Source organism: Ceratotherium simum, chromosome 10 (genome assembly GCF_057802395.1).
Source record: "Ceratotherium simum simum isolate JZ-2026a chromosome 10, ASM5780239v1, whole genome shotgun sequence".
Classification (NCBI taxonomy): Eukaryota; Metazoa; Chordata; class Mammalia; order Perissodactyla; family Rhinocerotidae; genus Ceratotherium; species Ceratotherium simum.
Genome location: NC_141909.1, coordinates 46,163,223 through 46,179,839, shown reverse-complemented (window position 1 = coordinate 46,179,839; position 16,617 = coordinate 46,163,223). Strand labels below are relative to the sequence as shown.

General features: G+C 34.9%; 1 protein-coding gene across 6 annotated transcripts in view; it reads left to right on the top strand.

The window, feature by feature from the left end:
* TDRD3 (tudor domain containing 3) overlaps nt 1-16,617 on the top strand; it is a 173,907-nt gene that overhangs the window by 78,979 nt on the left and 78,311 nt on the right. For all 6 annotated transcript variants that reach the window (XM_087436000.1, XM_087436003.1, XM_087435998.1 and 3 more), the window contains exons 6-8: nt 3,741-3,812; nt 6,835-6,984; nt 12,688-12,828. In XM_087436000.1, the coding sequence (XP_087292126.1) occupies nt 3,741-3,812; nt 6,835-6,984; nt 12,688-12,828 (363 nt within the window). The remainder of the gene's footprint in view (nt 1-3,740; nt 3,813-6,834; nt 6,985-12,687; nt 12,829-16,617) is intronic.

Genomic DNA, 16,617 nt, shown 5'->3' with positions numbered 1-16,617 from the left:
ACAGTGGCTGTACCATTTTATATTCCCATCAGCAATGCACAGGGGATCCAGTTTCTCCACATTCCCACCTGCCCTTAGTTATTTTATGTTTTTTTAATAATAATCATCCTAGTAGGTGTGAAGTGGGATCTCATTGTGATTTTGATTTGCATTTCCCTAATACTTTGTGATGTTTATCATCTTTTCATATGCTTATGGGCCATTTGTATATCTTCTTTGGTGAAATGTCTAAGTCCTTTGCCCATTTTGTAATCAGTTTGTTTTTTGTTATATGAGTTCTTGATATATTCTGGATATCAATTTCGTATCAGATATATGATTTGCAAATATTTTTTCACATTCCATGGGTTGATAGGGTCCTTTAATGCACAAAAATTTTTAATTTTGATGAAGTTCCATTTTATCTGTTTTTTTCTTTTGTTGCCTGTGCTTTTGGTGTCATATCCAACAAATCATTGCCAAATCCGATGTCATGTAGCTTTTTCTCTATGTTTTCCTCTAGAAGTTTTATGGGTTGAGCTCTTAAATTTAGGTCTTTGATCTATTTTGAGTGAATTTTTGTATATAGTGTAAGTTAAGGGTCCAACTTCATTCTTTTGCATGTAGATATCCAGTTTTCCCAGCATCATTTGTTGAAAAGATTCTTCTTTCCCTAATGAATGGTCTGGTCACCCTCATCAAAAATCATATGACCACATATGCGAGGGTTTATTTCTGAGTTTTCTCTTTTATTCTGTTGGTCTATGTCTGTCTTTATGCCAGTACCACACTGTTTTAATTAGTGTAACTTTGTAGTAAGTAAGTAAGTACTTACTTAAGTAAGTAATCCAGAAGCATGCGGCTTTTTTCAGGATTGTCTTTGTTATTCATGTGGAATCTTAAGGGATTCCACATGAATTTTAGGATGGATTTTTCTATTTCTGCAAAAAACATTCTTGGGATTTTGATAGGGATTGTTTTGAATCTCTAGACCACTTTGAGTAGTATTGACATCTTAAAAATATTAAATCTTCCAACCTTTGACTATAAGATGTCTTTTCATTTATTGGTGTCTTCTTTAATTTCTTCTAGCAATCTTTTATAATTTTTAGTGAACAGATATTCTGCTTCTTTGCTTAAGTTTATCCCTAAGTATTTTATACTTTTCGATGCTATTAGAAATGGAAGCTTACAACTTGTAGTTGTTTTTTGCTCAGCCTAGTTCTCAGCAATGACTTAAGGGAGTTCCTATGCAGGTTTCTAGATCTTTTTTTCTGTATAGGTCCCTCTTGTCTGAAACTCTGCCCCACAACTTCCAGTTGCATCAGCCTGCTTGAACTATGAGATTGATTTTCTCATCTCAGTCTCTGTGCTCTCTGTCTGCATCATGCCTCCAAGCAAAAAGGCAGAGCTCACCTGGTTTTTCTCTCTTTCCCTCGGGAATTATAGTCTTGTACTACTTATTGTCCTAAGTCTTAAAACAGTTGTTTCTTACATCTTGTCCATATTCCCAGTTGTTTGTAGAGGGAGATTGTCTGACTCTTGTACATTCATTGGGATGGAAAGTAGAAATTCTGTAATATGTTTTTAATTATATATTGTGTATCGAGAGATGGTATTATTGGCAGCTTATGTGAACTTTTTAAGGAAGTTACAGTATAAATTGAAATGATTTATTGTTGTTTAAATAATCTTTTTTCTATATCTAAATTAAAACTGAGGAAAGCCCCCCTAGATAATTTTATGCATTTGCTGTTTAAAAAAAAAAAAATAGGTTAACATCTTAAATACAGCTTGTAAAGAAATGCAGCCATCATATACAGTTTAAATTATTCTTTGCTTAGTAAACTGAATATTATTGTTGTCTTTAGTCTTAATGTTCTTTATATAACTTACATAAAATACATAGTATTCTTTACATAATGCAGAAACTCTTAAGTATGTTTGAAAGTGCACATGGTGATTTTTTTTAAACTTATTTTTCACTCACTATTTTACATCATATTTTAAACATAACATTTTCTGAAATAATAATTATTAAAAATACACAAAAAAGTTTAAAGTTGAGAAGATAGATTAAATGACAGCTAGTGCTTAACATATATGTTAACATGTCAAAAACAAAACAAATAGGAATAGATGACTGAAAGGAGTTGTTCTGAAGATTCCTTATGGCATTTTCCCAGGACTTTGTAATGTGAGAAATTACTTTTGCTAGGAGGATTTTTTTTTCCATTTCCATAATGCATTGTTATCTCTCTAATCCTAAATATGAGAGTTAGGGAAAAAGAAAACTAAAATTAGTGGGGTTTGGAAGCTAATTTTTATTAAAGAGCAATCAGTTGGTTGATTACTTCTTCCAAGTGTAAATTGATTTGCAAAACAAGACTTTTATTAAGGAAATTTTACTGTAATTGAAAGTAACCTCCATATTATAAATTCTAACAATCTAATCTCTTAAAATAATTAGTAATCACCTTTATCAGTATTCCTATGAACTGTTTCTAGTCACAACGCTTCTGACACCAAATGTGTGGGTTTTCCACACCAAGCAATTCTCCAGTTCTCTGTGGACACCAACTAGGTGTCCTAAAGTTTAATTCAATTCTGACACTAACTACCTGGAGTTATCACAGACCCCACAGGTTAAGGACTCCGTCTCACAAGATTGCCCGCACTTCGGATGCCAGTCGCAAGTAGCAGGCTTCCAGTTTACCCACACTTCTGTCCAACTTGGCTACAAATTAGAGGTTCCCACGACCCCCTGCTCAGATTCGATAATTTGTTATAATGGCTCACAGAACTCAGGGAAACACTTTAACTTACTATTACTGGTTTATTATAAAGGATATTATAAAAGTGAAAAGGATATTATACAAGTGAATAGCTCAATGAAGAGGTATGTAGGGCAAGATCTGGAAGAGTCAGGAGCACAGGAGCTTCTGTCCCTGTGGAGTTTTGGTGTGCATCACCCTCTTGGAACATAGAGGTGTTCACCAACCTGGAAGCTCTTTGAACCCATTGTTTAGGGTTTTTATGGAGGTTTATTAATAGACATGATTGATTAAAACTTTGGCGATTGGTGATTAGCTCAATCTCCAGCCCTCTAATCACATGGTTAGTTCCTCTGGCAACCAGCCCCCATCCTGGAGCTCTCTAGGGCTCCGTTAATAGTCGCCTCATTAGCATAAACTCAGGTGTGGTCAAAGGAGTTTATTATGAATAACAAAAGATGCTCCTCTCACTCCTATCACTCAGGAAATTCCAAGAGTTTTAGGAGCTCTGTTCCTGGAACTGGGGACAAAGAGCAAATATATATTTCTTATTATATTGCAATATCACAAGTGTGTTTGCTAATAGATTTTGTGTCTAAAAAATCATTTTGAAGATAATTTCCAGGTAATATTTGTCAGATTATAGTTTTAATATATTTTAAAGTAAAATTCTTGTTACCAAAGTTTGTTATCTTTTAATTTACTACTTGTTGAGGAGGTTTTTTACTATGTTTTCTTCTTATGGGAGCAGCTTGGTAAATACTTCTGAAAATTGTATGTGAATGTGTGTTTTGTTATGGGGAGATGAGGGGAGAACGTTTGCCTAATTATTGCAGTTAGGAATAAAATATTTTATATTGTTCAAGATAATTTATAGAAGACTTTTTCCTTTTTCTTACAAGAATCTACTAAAAAAGTAGATTCCTGATGCATCGTAAATATATTTTTAATGTATAATTTCTGTTTTATGACTCACTTTTCTCACAGAGCTTGTCAAAACACAATAGAAGCAATATTGGAACGGAAGGTGGACCACCTCCTTTTGTGCCTTTTGGACAGGTAATGACTTTCACATTGGCAGATGAATTTTTATCAGCAAAAAGTTTTTCAGTTGTATTCAAGCTATGTTTAGTTTTGTGCTGAACTATTCAGTCAGAGGTCATGGGAGTTATATGGAAATATATTAGCTGTAGGAATTCATTTATTTATTTATTTATTTTGTGAGGAAGATCAGCCCTGAGCTAACATCCATGCTAATCCTCCTCTTTTTGCTGAGGAAGACCGGCTCTGAGCTAACATCTATTGCCAATCCTCCTCCTTTTTTTCCTCAAAGCCCCAGTAGATAGTTCTATGTCATAGTTGCACGTCCTTCTAGTTGCTTTATGTGGGATGCGTCCTCAGCATGGCCGGAGAAGCGGTGTGTTGGTGCGCACCTGGGATCCGAACCCTGGCCGCTAGTAGCAGAGAGCGCGCACTTAACTGCTACTGAGCCACAGGGCTGGCCCTGTAGGAATTTATTAATTGTGAGTTTTTCTTTACTGTAATTAAATTGTTGGTGTAGATTCTTTACTCAAGAGCTGTTAAGCCAAAAATTGAAGCAATTATGAGGCATACCTGAAGAGAAACTTATAACTAATTATGGTAAGGTGTTGGAGGGGGCCTTTTTTTTTGAGAGAGAGAGAAATTCAAAAGTAAAATGACAAAAATATGCTATAATTTCTCACTTTGTTCAGTAAAAACAAAAGAGGGAGAGAGAAAATAAAAGTGTCAACAGAAAGATGAGTAAAAAAAGTGAGAACACAAGAGGCAGGGAAGGGCATCATTGCAGTTTTGGAGGCCCTGCTGTCCCTGCTGTTCCTTCCAAGATTCTGTTCTTCTGCCTTTATCCAAATATCCGTCTCAGACAGGGGCTTTATTTTATTTCTGGCTGGTACTTTCCTTTTCAACCACAACAGTCCTGATCCCTCTCTCACATAAACTAAAGGTTTCCTGTCTACTTCCTATTTTTCAACCCCCTTGCTGCAAAATGTTACCTAGAGGTAGCTCCTCAGCTGGCCATACGTCTTCCTGATTGTGCCCAGCCTGTTCTGAAACTGCATTTGGAACAATCTCCTCCAGCCTTTCCCTGCTTTATCCCTGAAGAGTCTGAGAATAAACCCTGTGGCAACTTGCTCTTTGCCACATGATGCCACCAAAATTTGGCTATGGGTAACCTGCCTTGCATTTGCTCTTTGTATTTCTTCGAGAATGCTGGCTCAGAGTGAAGATGAGTTGGGGGCACAACAGGTAGGAAACAGAGACCTACATCTCAATAACGATTTTTAAAAAAAATTTTGATATGAAAAACAGATATCTAGTTGATCAGAAGATAAATGGGTAGGATCAGCTGACTGACATCCTCTTCAAAAACCTTTTTGTAGGGTCTATTCAAAATTAAATAAAAATCATTCTTGCATTATGGCTATTTTGAAAGTATTTAAAAAATATGTAGATTTTTATTGTGCTTTGCAACAAGGGACAGTCAAGATAAAAGAAGGCATAATGCCCGATTTGATCTGCGTTGATGATATTCTCACTTCTACCAGTATAATAAAAACCCCCAGAATGAAAACAGAGTGTAAACATTTTTTATAGTTGAAAATAATAAGTGATATGTTTGTAAGAATTTGCTTTCCCCTTAAACATTTTGGTGATAATATGCCTTTCATAAATTGCTCAGACTTATGATTTAATTATTTTCAAGAATTTGAAGTGTGTTTTATAGCTTTTTTTATATTAGGAAGTGTAATAAAAGTTACAGTTTCAATAATATTATTTGTTTAGGAAGTCCATCTGAAAAATTCTTATGCAGCATATCTTAGCCTTGTACAGTCGCACGCCACATAATGAGATTTTAGTTAACGATGGACGGAATATACCACGGTGGTCCCATAAGATTAGTGCCATCTAGTCTAGGTGTGTAGTAGGCTATACCATCTAGTTTTGTGTAAGTACACTCTATTGTGTTCACACAGTGACGAAATTGCCTAACGATGCATTTCTCAGAATGTGTCCCTGTCGTTATGTGACGCATGACTGTACTTGGGTTAAAAACAGATAATGCTGGCTGTGTATTGGTATCACCAGGATATATTTATATTGCTGAAAATCTGCATTTATATTATACATTTGTTTGAGAGCATGTTTTTCTTCTCTTTTTTTTATTATTGAGTCGCAAAAAGGTTCATTTTGTAGGATTTTTACTGCTAGGATTGGAAGGGAGAACAAAATTGAGGGCTTGTTTTCAGGCAGTGATGGCTTTCTTAACTTATTTTATGAGACTAAAAATCAAAAACTTTGTAGCCTAATCGAGGGAGATGGTATGTTTTTAGCTTTTGATTTATAAGTTCAGAAACATCTTTCTATATGTTAAAGTAACTGTAATACTTAACCTCATATGGATATTGTGGCATAATGTGGAAATCATGCTCTTAATAAAAAACTGAATTTACCTCTTCTTGTGCAATAGTCTAGATTGTTTGAAATTTAAGATTATTTTAAGTCATTATCCTAAAATGAAACTTGGATCTCTTGGTTCGATGTATGGTTTTTGTTTTTTTTTTTTTTTTTTATAATTTTTATTTATTTATTTTTTTCCCCCAAAGCCCCAGTAGATAGTTGTATGTCATAGTTGCACATCCTTCTAGTTACTGTATGTGGGATGCGGCCTTAGCATGGCCGGAGAAGCGGTGTGTCGGTGCGCGCCCGGGATCCGAACCCGGGCCGCCAGCAGCAGAGCGCGTGCACTTAACCACTAAGCCACCAGGCCGGCCCTGATATATGTTTTAAATATGTGCTCTGTTTTAGATGCTGACATTTTTGTGTTGCTTTTCATTTTATTTACCAGTTACCTTTATTTAAAGGTTACTTTAATCAGTTTTCTACCTTTATTTTTAAGTCTGTGGGAAAGAATTGTATTTTTATGAGCTCTCAGGTGTTGTAAGTAATATAAACATTTCTTTTGAAGAAGTATTACCTTTTTTATGAAAAACTTGAAACTCTTTTTGGAACTACTGAAGTGATGTATTTTTATTATTACCAGAAGTGTGTATCTCATGTCCAAGTGGATAGCAGAGATCTTGATCGAAGAAAGACACTGCAAGTTACAGTGCCTGTCAAACCTACAAATGATAATGATGAATTTGAAAAGCAGAGGACTGCTGCTATTGCAGAAGTTGCAAAGAGCAAAGAAGTAAGAAATGAAATAGTTATAAATTTCTCTTATTTCTTGTCATTATGTTCTGTTCCGATTACTCATAATCATTACTGTCTTTTCACATAAGGTAACTAATTGAATAAACTTTTGACATTCTTCTTGCGTGTTCTGTCAGTAGAAAATCCCCTGGTGCCTTATGGAGTCTTAAGCTTACACATTTTGCTCATATGTTCTTTTTCCAAATCTCTTTGACAGTTCCATTAAGTTACTCTTGCTAGCAAAGCACCTTTCTTTTCTGCCTGTTCCTTTTCTTCTTAACAGTGTAACAACTGAACACAACACTTTTTATTATGGCAGAGGATTTCCTATTATTAGTTTGGCTAGATGACATTTTTGAGGATAATTTTTCCCCATAATAGCAACTTCTGAGGAATACAGGTAAAAATCAGAGGCTCAGGATTAACATTTCTGTCAGTTTTCATTCTTAAATTTATTTAATGTATGGTAAGAAATAATTTTTATCTTTGGATTATATATATATTTATATATATACACACACACACCCCATCATTTACTATTAATAGCCAAATGATTTCCTTTTATTTATTTTTAATTTCTTGCTTATTTGAAATAGGTGTTTTCTCTAGTTATTTATTGATTATTTTAGACTTTGATAAGAAATTCTAGTTAATGAGTTAGTTGCTTAGACAGACTTTTCTTAATCAGTGATATTGAAGGAGTTTCCTTTATTCAAAACCAGTAATGAATCTTAGCTAACAACTGCTGTCCTATTTAAATGGGAAGTTTAAGTAGGAAACTGCTTGAATTTTGGTGGTTCTTCCTACAGTGTGTCTATCATCAGTCTAATTTAGGGGCCAAGAGCACAAACTCTGGAATCAGGCAGCCTGGAAGCATAGCCTGCTGACAACCTTGGATAAGTTACTTAAATTTTGTACCCTATTTTTCTTTATCTATGAAAAGAGGATAATAATAGTACCTACTTCATATGGTTACAGTGAGAATTAAAATTGATACTCTTTAAAACATTTAGAACACTACATGGTACAGATAATGATGTTCCTTGGCTAAAAGCTCTCAATAAACATGCCTCTTGCTATTCTTCAGTATTTCCTCTATTCTAAGACTCATTTAAAAAAATCATTTTTAATATTTCTGAAATAAATACATTTTACACAGTTAACATGAAATGTATTTTTTCTTTCTCAAAAAGAAAATTGTGGAGTTTCAGAAGAGGATATTGGTTGTATATCAATTTCTCTTTCTTTTTTTGGTGAGGGAGACTGGCCCTGTGCTAACATCTGTTGCCCATCTTCCTCTTTTTGCTTGAGGAAAATTGTTGCTGAGCTGACATCTGTGCCAGTCTTCCTCTAGCTTGTATATGGGACGCTGCCACACCATGGCTTGACGAGTTGTGTGTAGTCCATGCCTAGGACCCAAACCCATGAACCCTGGGCTGCCAAAGCACAGTGTGAACCCAGCCACTACGCCACCAGGCTGGCCTCTCAATTTCTTAATGATTATAGGAAACCTGTTCTTTTGGTTTACATTTTTTTCAAACAAACTTTCCTCCCCAAATCTTGTTTGATGTATCTGCTATCTATTTACTGGAATATAGTTAACATATTGTAATATGCGTCATTTCTTAAAGTCATAATTGATTATATTATATTTTTCCATGAATATTTGATAAATAAAGAATCATAGTTTTCTGAAGCCGACTTAAAACTTCTCAGTATATATATGAGAGAGCTGATGGAAGCTAAAAACTAAAGGAACTTGCCCAAGGTTACCTGGCGACAATTCTAGGACTAAACCTATGCGTATTATAGTAGAAGATTTTATCTATATTTATATATCTCTCTATATAGATAAGTATACACACAAATATTTATATTTAATCTGAATGTCTGAACAGCAAAACCGCATAACAGTGTAATTGTTCTGAAAAGATGTTTTATGATCATCCATTTAAACACTTCTGTGAATTTTGTGGAATCTACTGAAAATGACCAAGTGATGATGTTCGTTCCTTTTTTTCTTCATTCTTCGTTTAGCAAATATTTTTTGAGAACCTACTATATATCAGAAAGAGTTTTAAATGCTTATGTTAAATCAATGAACAAAATAGACAAAAGATCCCTCCCCTTATCAAGCTTATATTTTAGTAAGGGTGACAGACTATTAGCATAATAAATATGTAAATTGTTTGATAGGTTAGAAGTTGGTAAGTGCTATGGGAAAAAAGAAAAAGTAGAGTAGGCTGGGGACTTGGGAGTGCTGGTTGAGGGGGGGTTGCAATTTAAAATACGATGGTCAGAAATTGAGAGTTTTTTGAAATTCTTGTGTAGTTTATATTCTAGTAAGGACAATAAATAATATAAACATACTAAATAAGTATATTGCAGTTTTCAGTGTTAAATATAGTAGGTTGATTAAGCCTCAAGATGGTGAGATTTTAGCCAAGACTTGAAGGAGGTAAGAGACTTAGCTATGTGGTTATCTGAGAGGAGTGTTCCAAGGAGAAGGAAAAACTGTTGCAAATGTTCTAAAGCAGGAGTATATGTTCAGGGAATAGCAAGGTGACCAGTGGAAGCAGAGAGAGCAAAGGAACAAGTAGTAGAATATAAAGTAAAGAGCGATAATGGAGGTCGGCTTATTTCGGGCCCTGGAAGCATCTTAAAGACATTGGCCTTTATTTGGGAAGAAATGAAGAGCCTTTGGAGGGTTTTCAGCATAGCAGTAACATCAGCTGACCTACATTTTAAAAGTCTAATTCTGGCTGCTGTGTTCAGAATAGATTGTAGAGAAGGAAAGTTAGGACAAGTTAGGAAATTATTGAAGTAATCCAGCGGGAGGAAAATGATGGTAGCTTGAATGAAGATGGCAGCTGTTGAGGTGGTGCAAAGTGGTCAGATTCTGGAATTTTGAAAGTAGAGCCGTCAGGGTTTCTGAGAGATTGAATTTGGTACGTGAGAGAAGAGGTGTCATGAATGACTCTAAGGGTTTTGCCCTGAGGTTGGAGTTGCTTACCTTAATTAGAGAAGACTAGGGTGGAACAGGTTTGAGAAGAGGAAGATCTGGTGTTGTGTTTTGAACATATTAATATTGATGTGCCTATCAGACATCCATGTGGTAATGTTTAATAGGCAGCGAGACAGAAGAGAATAGTTGAAGTGTGAGCCTTGGAATGGATGTATGCATCTGAGAGTTGTAGGCATATAGATGATATTTAAAATCATGAGGTCAAATGAGATCACCAAAGGGATGAGTGCTGAAGGGAAGAGAACAGGGTAAAGAATGAACCCTGTAGCATTTCAACCTTATAGGTTGAATGAAAGAAGTTGAATCAGCCAAGGTGTGACCAGTAAGATAGAATCAAAACCAGAGAATGCAGAAAGTGTATCATGGAAGAAGGAGTGTTGGACTTATCAAAGGCTGTTGAAAAGTCATGTAAGATGTGGCCTGAGAATTAATGTAGAGTTGGGAAAGTCATTCATTCCCTCCACATTCCTCTTAACATTTATATAGATGGTGGTAAAATAAAATATGTGGTGCTAAGATAAAGTATGTGTGCAGATATCAGTGAGTGGGTGATGTGAAAATCTGTGCAAGTTCTTTAACGATTATTTCAGTTTTTTCAGTGAGGGAATAATAAGCAAGGTCAACAGTGGTAATGGAGGAGAGGATGTTGGAGGTTTGAGGAGTGACGAGAACATGTAAAGTAGTGGTCTGAAAGACTGGGAGGTAAATGGCCTAGAGAAATACAGTAAGATTGCTAGGCAGCATTAAGGGCCCACTTGAGTTTCATGGTCATGATGATCTCACAGATGCCTAATTTACATAATATGGGCAAGGTGGTATGGCTCATAAAGGACAACATCAGTTTTCTTACGAATTTTAAGTTATGATGTTTCTAGATATTTACATGTTTAGTGAGTAACAACTGTTTTAAAGTCGTGAAAAGCAATTCTGAAAATGCTATTTATCCTATTCCTTAATCCATAAAATGGAAAGAAAATAATAAGGAAATGCATCCAGAAGATGGGACTATTTCACTGGCACCAAAAGAAAAAGCACTTTTGGAGTCACGGAATTTAAATTCCGGAAATATATTTAATTTGGAACAGGTCAGGCTCCAGTCCTTTCAGGTAACTATGTTCTAATATATTAAGCAATATAGTACTATTGCCATCTGTTATTAATGTCTACCATGTGCCAGTTACTGAATTCATCACTTCATGTTGATGATGTCATTTAATCCTCACAACATCCCAGTGAGGTAGATTTTCTCCTCCCTGTTTTAAGGGTGAGAAACCTGAGGCTCATGGAAGGTAGAAGTTAACTGACTTGCCTAAGGGCAGGAGCTAGGAAGTGGCTGAGCCAAGATTTAGTCCCAGCCTTGTCTAGCTCCAAAGCCTATGTTCTTAACTATACTACACTGTCTCCCAGTCTAATAAACTTTGTATCACATTAATAAAAACTCAAATTTTTCTTTATGGTTATACAAGTAATGACCATCAAGACGCTCCAAATCTATTTTTTGCTGGGATTACATAAACCAAAACTTGAATGAATCCAGTAATGAATCTTTGGTCTTTGAAGATGTGTTTTTAATTTTGATTTGAATTAAATTTAAATATTGTGGTGTATTAACTACCTAATAGAGATATTTAATATGTTGCCCATTAATGCTTGTCTCACAAGATTTTTCTGTTTTTCAGTTTCTATTTCTTTATATTTTCAGCTGATTCAAAATAATTTCCCGGTGTTATATAAATTTATATCTAGGATGTTTTCTTAGTGTGATCATTTTAAAACACATTTAAAAATATTGATCTTTATCTCTAGTAAAAATCAAGTTTTGACTTCTTCCTCTTTTATTAGATCTATTAGAACTATAAAGATATTTTATAATCAGATGTTTAATTTGCTATTGTACAAGTAACAAGTGTGGGATGCTTTTCAATTATGAATTTGTATCTTTCCAAACCAATGTTCTTTATGTATCCAGTCTTTTCACAATAGTTTTAATAAAACAAAAATGAGATCTAATCAGATTTTCAAATTTGGTTACATATATAATTATTGAAATAAGTCAGGCAAAAGAAGAAATATGGATATATTCAAAGCTTTTAGTCTAGTTGGTAAGACATAGCATATTATGTAATTAATGTAAATAAATTAGTAGTGAAAGTTTTAATCCAGTGTTAAAATTTATATTATTTGTTTACTTTCTAAGATTATAAAATCATTACTGGGCCATGGACATAATGTAACTGATTCCTAGACAGATTTAGTGCTGTGCTTCAGATAGCCTTGCCATGGAGCTAGATTTGTAATCGGGGTCTCATGATATCAGTCAAGCATTTTACCCTAGAATCATTTTTGACACCTGATCTCCATAATGCTTCTATTATTTTAATTTCTCCTATATTGTTGTCTACTTAAGTTTATTCTGATGATTTGCCTTGGAGACTTAAAGATTATAATCATGTAATTTTTTAATTGCCTTGCCTGAACTTGTGGGAAGAAGAGATTATGGCTTATAGATACTTGTTTAAAAAGAATTAGTTAACATTTCATTTTTTTCCTGTAAAGCATAATTAGAAACTTTTAAATACTTCAGTTTTGCTAGATGTTTTTAGTCATAGCTTAGTTTTTAGAACTATTTTAAAATGCTATTTATTTATGTCTCTTTTATCTTTCTCTTGTCTAAAGACCAAGACATTTGGAGGAGGTGGTGGTGGTGCTAGAAGTAATCTCAACATGAGTACTGCTGGTAACCGAAATAGGGAAATTTTACAGAAAGAAAAGTCCACCAAATCAGAGGGGAAACATGAAGGTGTCTATAGAGAACTGGTAAGGCTAAAGAACTAACCACAAGGTTACTGTGTACTTCCTTTAATAGCCTTGATGATTTTTTATTCTTTCTCACAACCAGCACTGGCTGTGTTCAGTGTATTATGAATAGATGTTACAACTCTAGGAAGGTTTTCATTAAGGATTACAATTAACTCATGGAAAATTTGGATTGTTTGAAAAATAATTTACCTGAAACTTCCATTTTACTTAAATTTTTAATGTCTGAATAATGTCTTTTAGAATGGATTGATAAAAAGCCATCAAACTAAATAGAAGGCACTCAATGGAAATTACATTCTAAAAGATGTTGCATCAAAAACATACAGTTATCTGCCCTTCCCTACGCTTCACAACATCTTTTCTCAAATTTTGTCTAAATTGATTTTGTTTTGTTTTGTTTTGCTCTTTTGGAAAAATATATTGAAACAAGTGCTTGTATATTATGTACTCAATCTCAAAATATACATGGATTTTCAAGACAAATGGGAGGAGTTAAAGATATTTCTAGTATGCTGCAGTGTCCTCAGATATAAGAGAATTGACAGGAATTCATTTTCCTCTCTCTTTAGAGGTCGAATGACTTGGAGTGATTTTGTCTGCAGGGTATAGAATACTAAGACTAGCTTAAATAATGGAGGTTTATTATCTTGTATAACAAGAAATTCAGAGGTAGATGGTTACAAAGGTTGATAAATTCAGCAGTATAACAATGTTAGAGCTCTGGTGGGCATCTCTGTGATTTCTTGACTTTCTTCTCTGAGTTACAGGGTTCTCCATGTGTTAAATCTTCATGCAAAAAGTTCAAAGACAGGAAAGAAAGGGAGTATTTCGCTGGGTGTGGGTCTGTTTTATCAGATAAGAAAGTATTTTCTGAAATCTCCAGCAAATTCCATATATGTCTCATTGACTAGAACTAGGTCACATGCCCACTCCTAAATCAGTCACTGGCTAGGGAGAATGGGTTTATAACTATGGACAAGGCTATCTCTTCCTTGAATTTATGATCATCTTATTCTTAAAAAAAAAAATTCAGTTTTCGGGTTAGAGTGGATACAGAGAGCTGCTAAAGTCATGGTCCCTAACTCAAGATGCTCTTAAACTTGAGTAAATTGAGAATACTTCTCTGGGGATGTCTTGCCATAGAACACCAGAGACCAGCAGTTTGGGATTGTTGCAAGGATTAAAAACATATGAAGGGAGTGCTATCATAAAGATGGCAGAATAGAAAGTTCCAGGAATTGGCCCCTCCACTGAAATGTCTATTAAGCTGACAAATACTGTCTGAAGCAACTATTTTAGAACTCTGGAGCCTAGTGAAACTCTTGCAGCATATAGAGTAGTGATTGATGAAGAAAGAGGCTAGTCACCAGCTGACCACAGAGATAATGGAACAGAGACTTCAGTGATCACATACCATAGGGGTTATAATCCTTGCAAAGAAAGTCTGGAAAGGTCACTAAAGAAGCTTACAGCTGCAGTCTTTATCAAGTCACAACAGCATTCCTGAGGAAAAAGGAGAATCTGATTTCCAAAATTACCACCATTACAGTATTCAGAATTTCCATTTCTCAATAGAAAATTACAAAGCATACCAAAAAATAGGAAAATATGACCCATTCATAGGAAAAAAAGAAATTGACAGAGAGCATCCCGGAAGAAGCCCAGGCCTTGGACTTACTAAACAAAGACTTTAAATTAACTGTCTTAAATATGCTCAAAGGTCTAAAGGGAAGCATTGACAAAGAACTAAAAGAAATCGGGAGAACAATATATGAACAAGTAGGGAATATCAATAAAGAGATAGAAATTGTAAAAATGAAACCAAATAGAATTTCCAGAGTTGAAAAGTACAGTAGCTGAAATAAAAAATTTCATTAGTCTATGAAAAATTTCATAGTTCAACATCAGATTAGAGGAGGCAAATAAAGAATCAGTGAACTTTAATATAGGGCAATGGGAATTACCTGGTCTAAGGAGCAGACAGAGAAAAGAATGAAGAAAAATAGACCCTAAGGAACCTATGGGGTACCATCAAATGTACCAACATACACATTATGGGAGTCCCAATAGGAGAAGAGAGAAAGGGACAGAAAAAATATTTGAAGAAATAATTGCCCCAAATTCCCAAATTTGATGAAATGAATCTACAAATCCAGGAAACTCTAAAGTCCAAAAGGATAAATTCAAAGCAAGACACACCAAGACACATTATAATCAAGTTGTTGAGAGCTAAAGACAGAGAAATCTTGAAAGTGGTGAGAGAAAAGCAACTCATGAAGTATAAGGGATCCTCAATAAGATAAACAGCCAATTTCTTATCAGAAACTATGGAGGCAAGAAAGCAGTGGGATGATATATTCAAAGTACTGAAAGAAAAAAAACTGTTAACCAAGAATTCTATATCCAGCAAAACTATTATTCAAAATGAAGGGGAAGTGCTGGCCTGGTGGCATAGTGGTTAAAGTTCTGCATGCTCCGCTTTGGCGGCCCAGGTTTGCGGGTTCGGATCTTAGACGCAGACCTATACCACTCATCAAGCCATGCTGTGGCGGCGACCCACATACAAAAAATGGAGGAAGATTGGCATAGGTGTTAGCTCAGGGCCAACCTTCCTCAAGCAAAAAAAAGGAAAATTGGCTACAGATGTTAGCTTAGGGCCAACCTTTCTCAGCAAAATAAAAATAAAAATAAATGAAAGAACCATCAAAAGGACAAATGAAATACTGATGTAAGTTTGAAAGTACATGAATTATTCTAATGACTAGGTACCAAATTCTTTTGCATGTTGGATGGTTTTCTTTATTTTCAACAGTTGAAGGAAGACTTGATTGGGATGTCAGCGGATAGATCCTTAAAATAATTTTTGATAATAGATGGTATTATAGGTTGAATTGTGTGTCCCCCCTCAAGACATGTTGAAGTTCTAACCACCAGTGCTTTAAAATGTGACTTTATTTGGAAATAGGGTCTCCACAGAGGTATCAAGTTTAAAAGAGGTCATTAGGGTAGGCCCTAATCCAATATGATCCTAATCTAATCTCCTTATAAAAAGGGGAAATTCAGACACAGAGACAGACACATAAAGAGAGACGATGACTTGAAGATACACAGCAAGAAGATGGCCATGTGTCTGGAGTGATGCATCTACAAGCTGAGGAATGCCAAGGATTGCCAACAAACAACAGAAGCTAGAAGAAACAAGGAAGGTTCTCCCCTAGAGCTATCAGACAGAGTGTGGCCCTGCTAACACCTTGATTGAGAGGTTTGGTTAACTGCAGATCAGGTCAACAAGAAAAGTAGAATAAGTTATGCAAAGTTTGAGTATTAATTGATTAGTAAAAGTGTTTTTGGTCAAGTTCTATATATGGAACAATATTCTTAATTAGATATTTATTTGGGAGATAACTGGGAAAGGGAAAGGTTTTGGAAGGTTTGTTATTTTTTACATTCAGATAAGTTTTTGGATAAGAAGGATGAATTATAGCTTTGATGTCAAGTCTTTTTTTACATTTACTTTAGCATATCTACAGCAGGGATGTAAAGTTTCTCTTATGTGTCAATTCTGATCTGTTGATAGTAGATACTGTGTTTAGGAAGGATTCTGTGTTTGGGAGGATACAGTCAGGGTTTAGAAAAAAGTGCTGTACTTTTATCAGTGTCTACACAGGTATCAGAGTGGCTGTCTGCAACATGCATGCCATGTATAATCAAGCCTATCCATCTTAACTCTTAGAGGTACAAAAGTTAGTTATGTATTCCTCAGCTGCCTATGGTTCAAGAAATTTC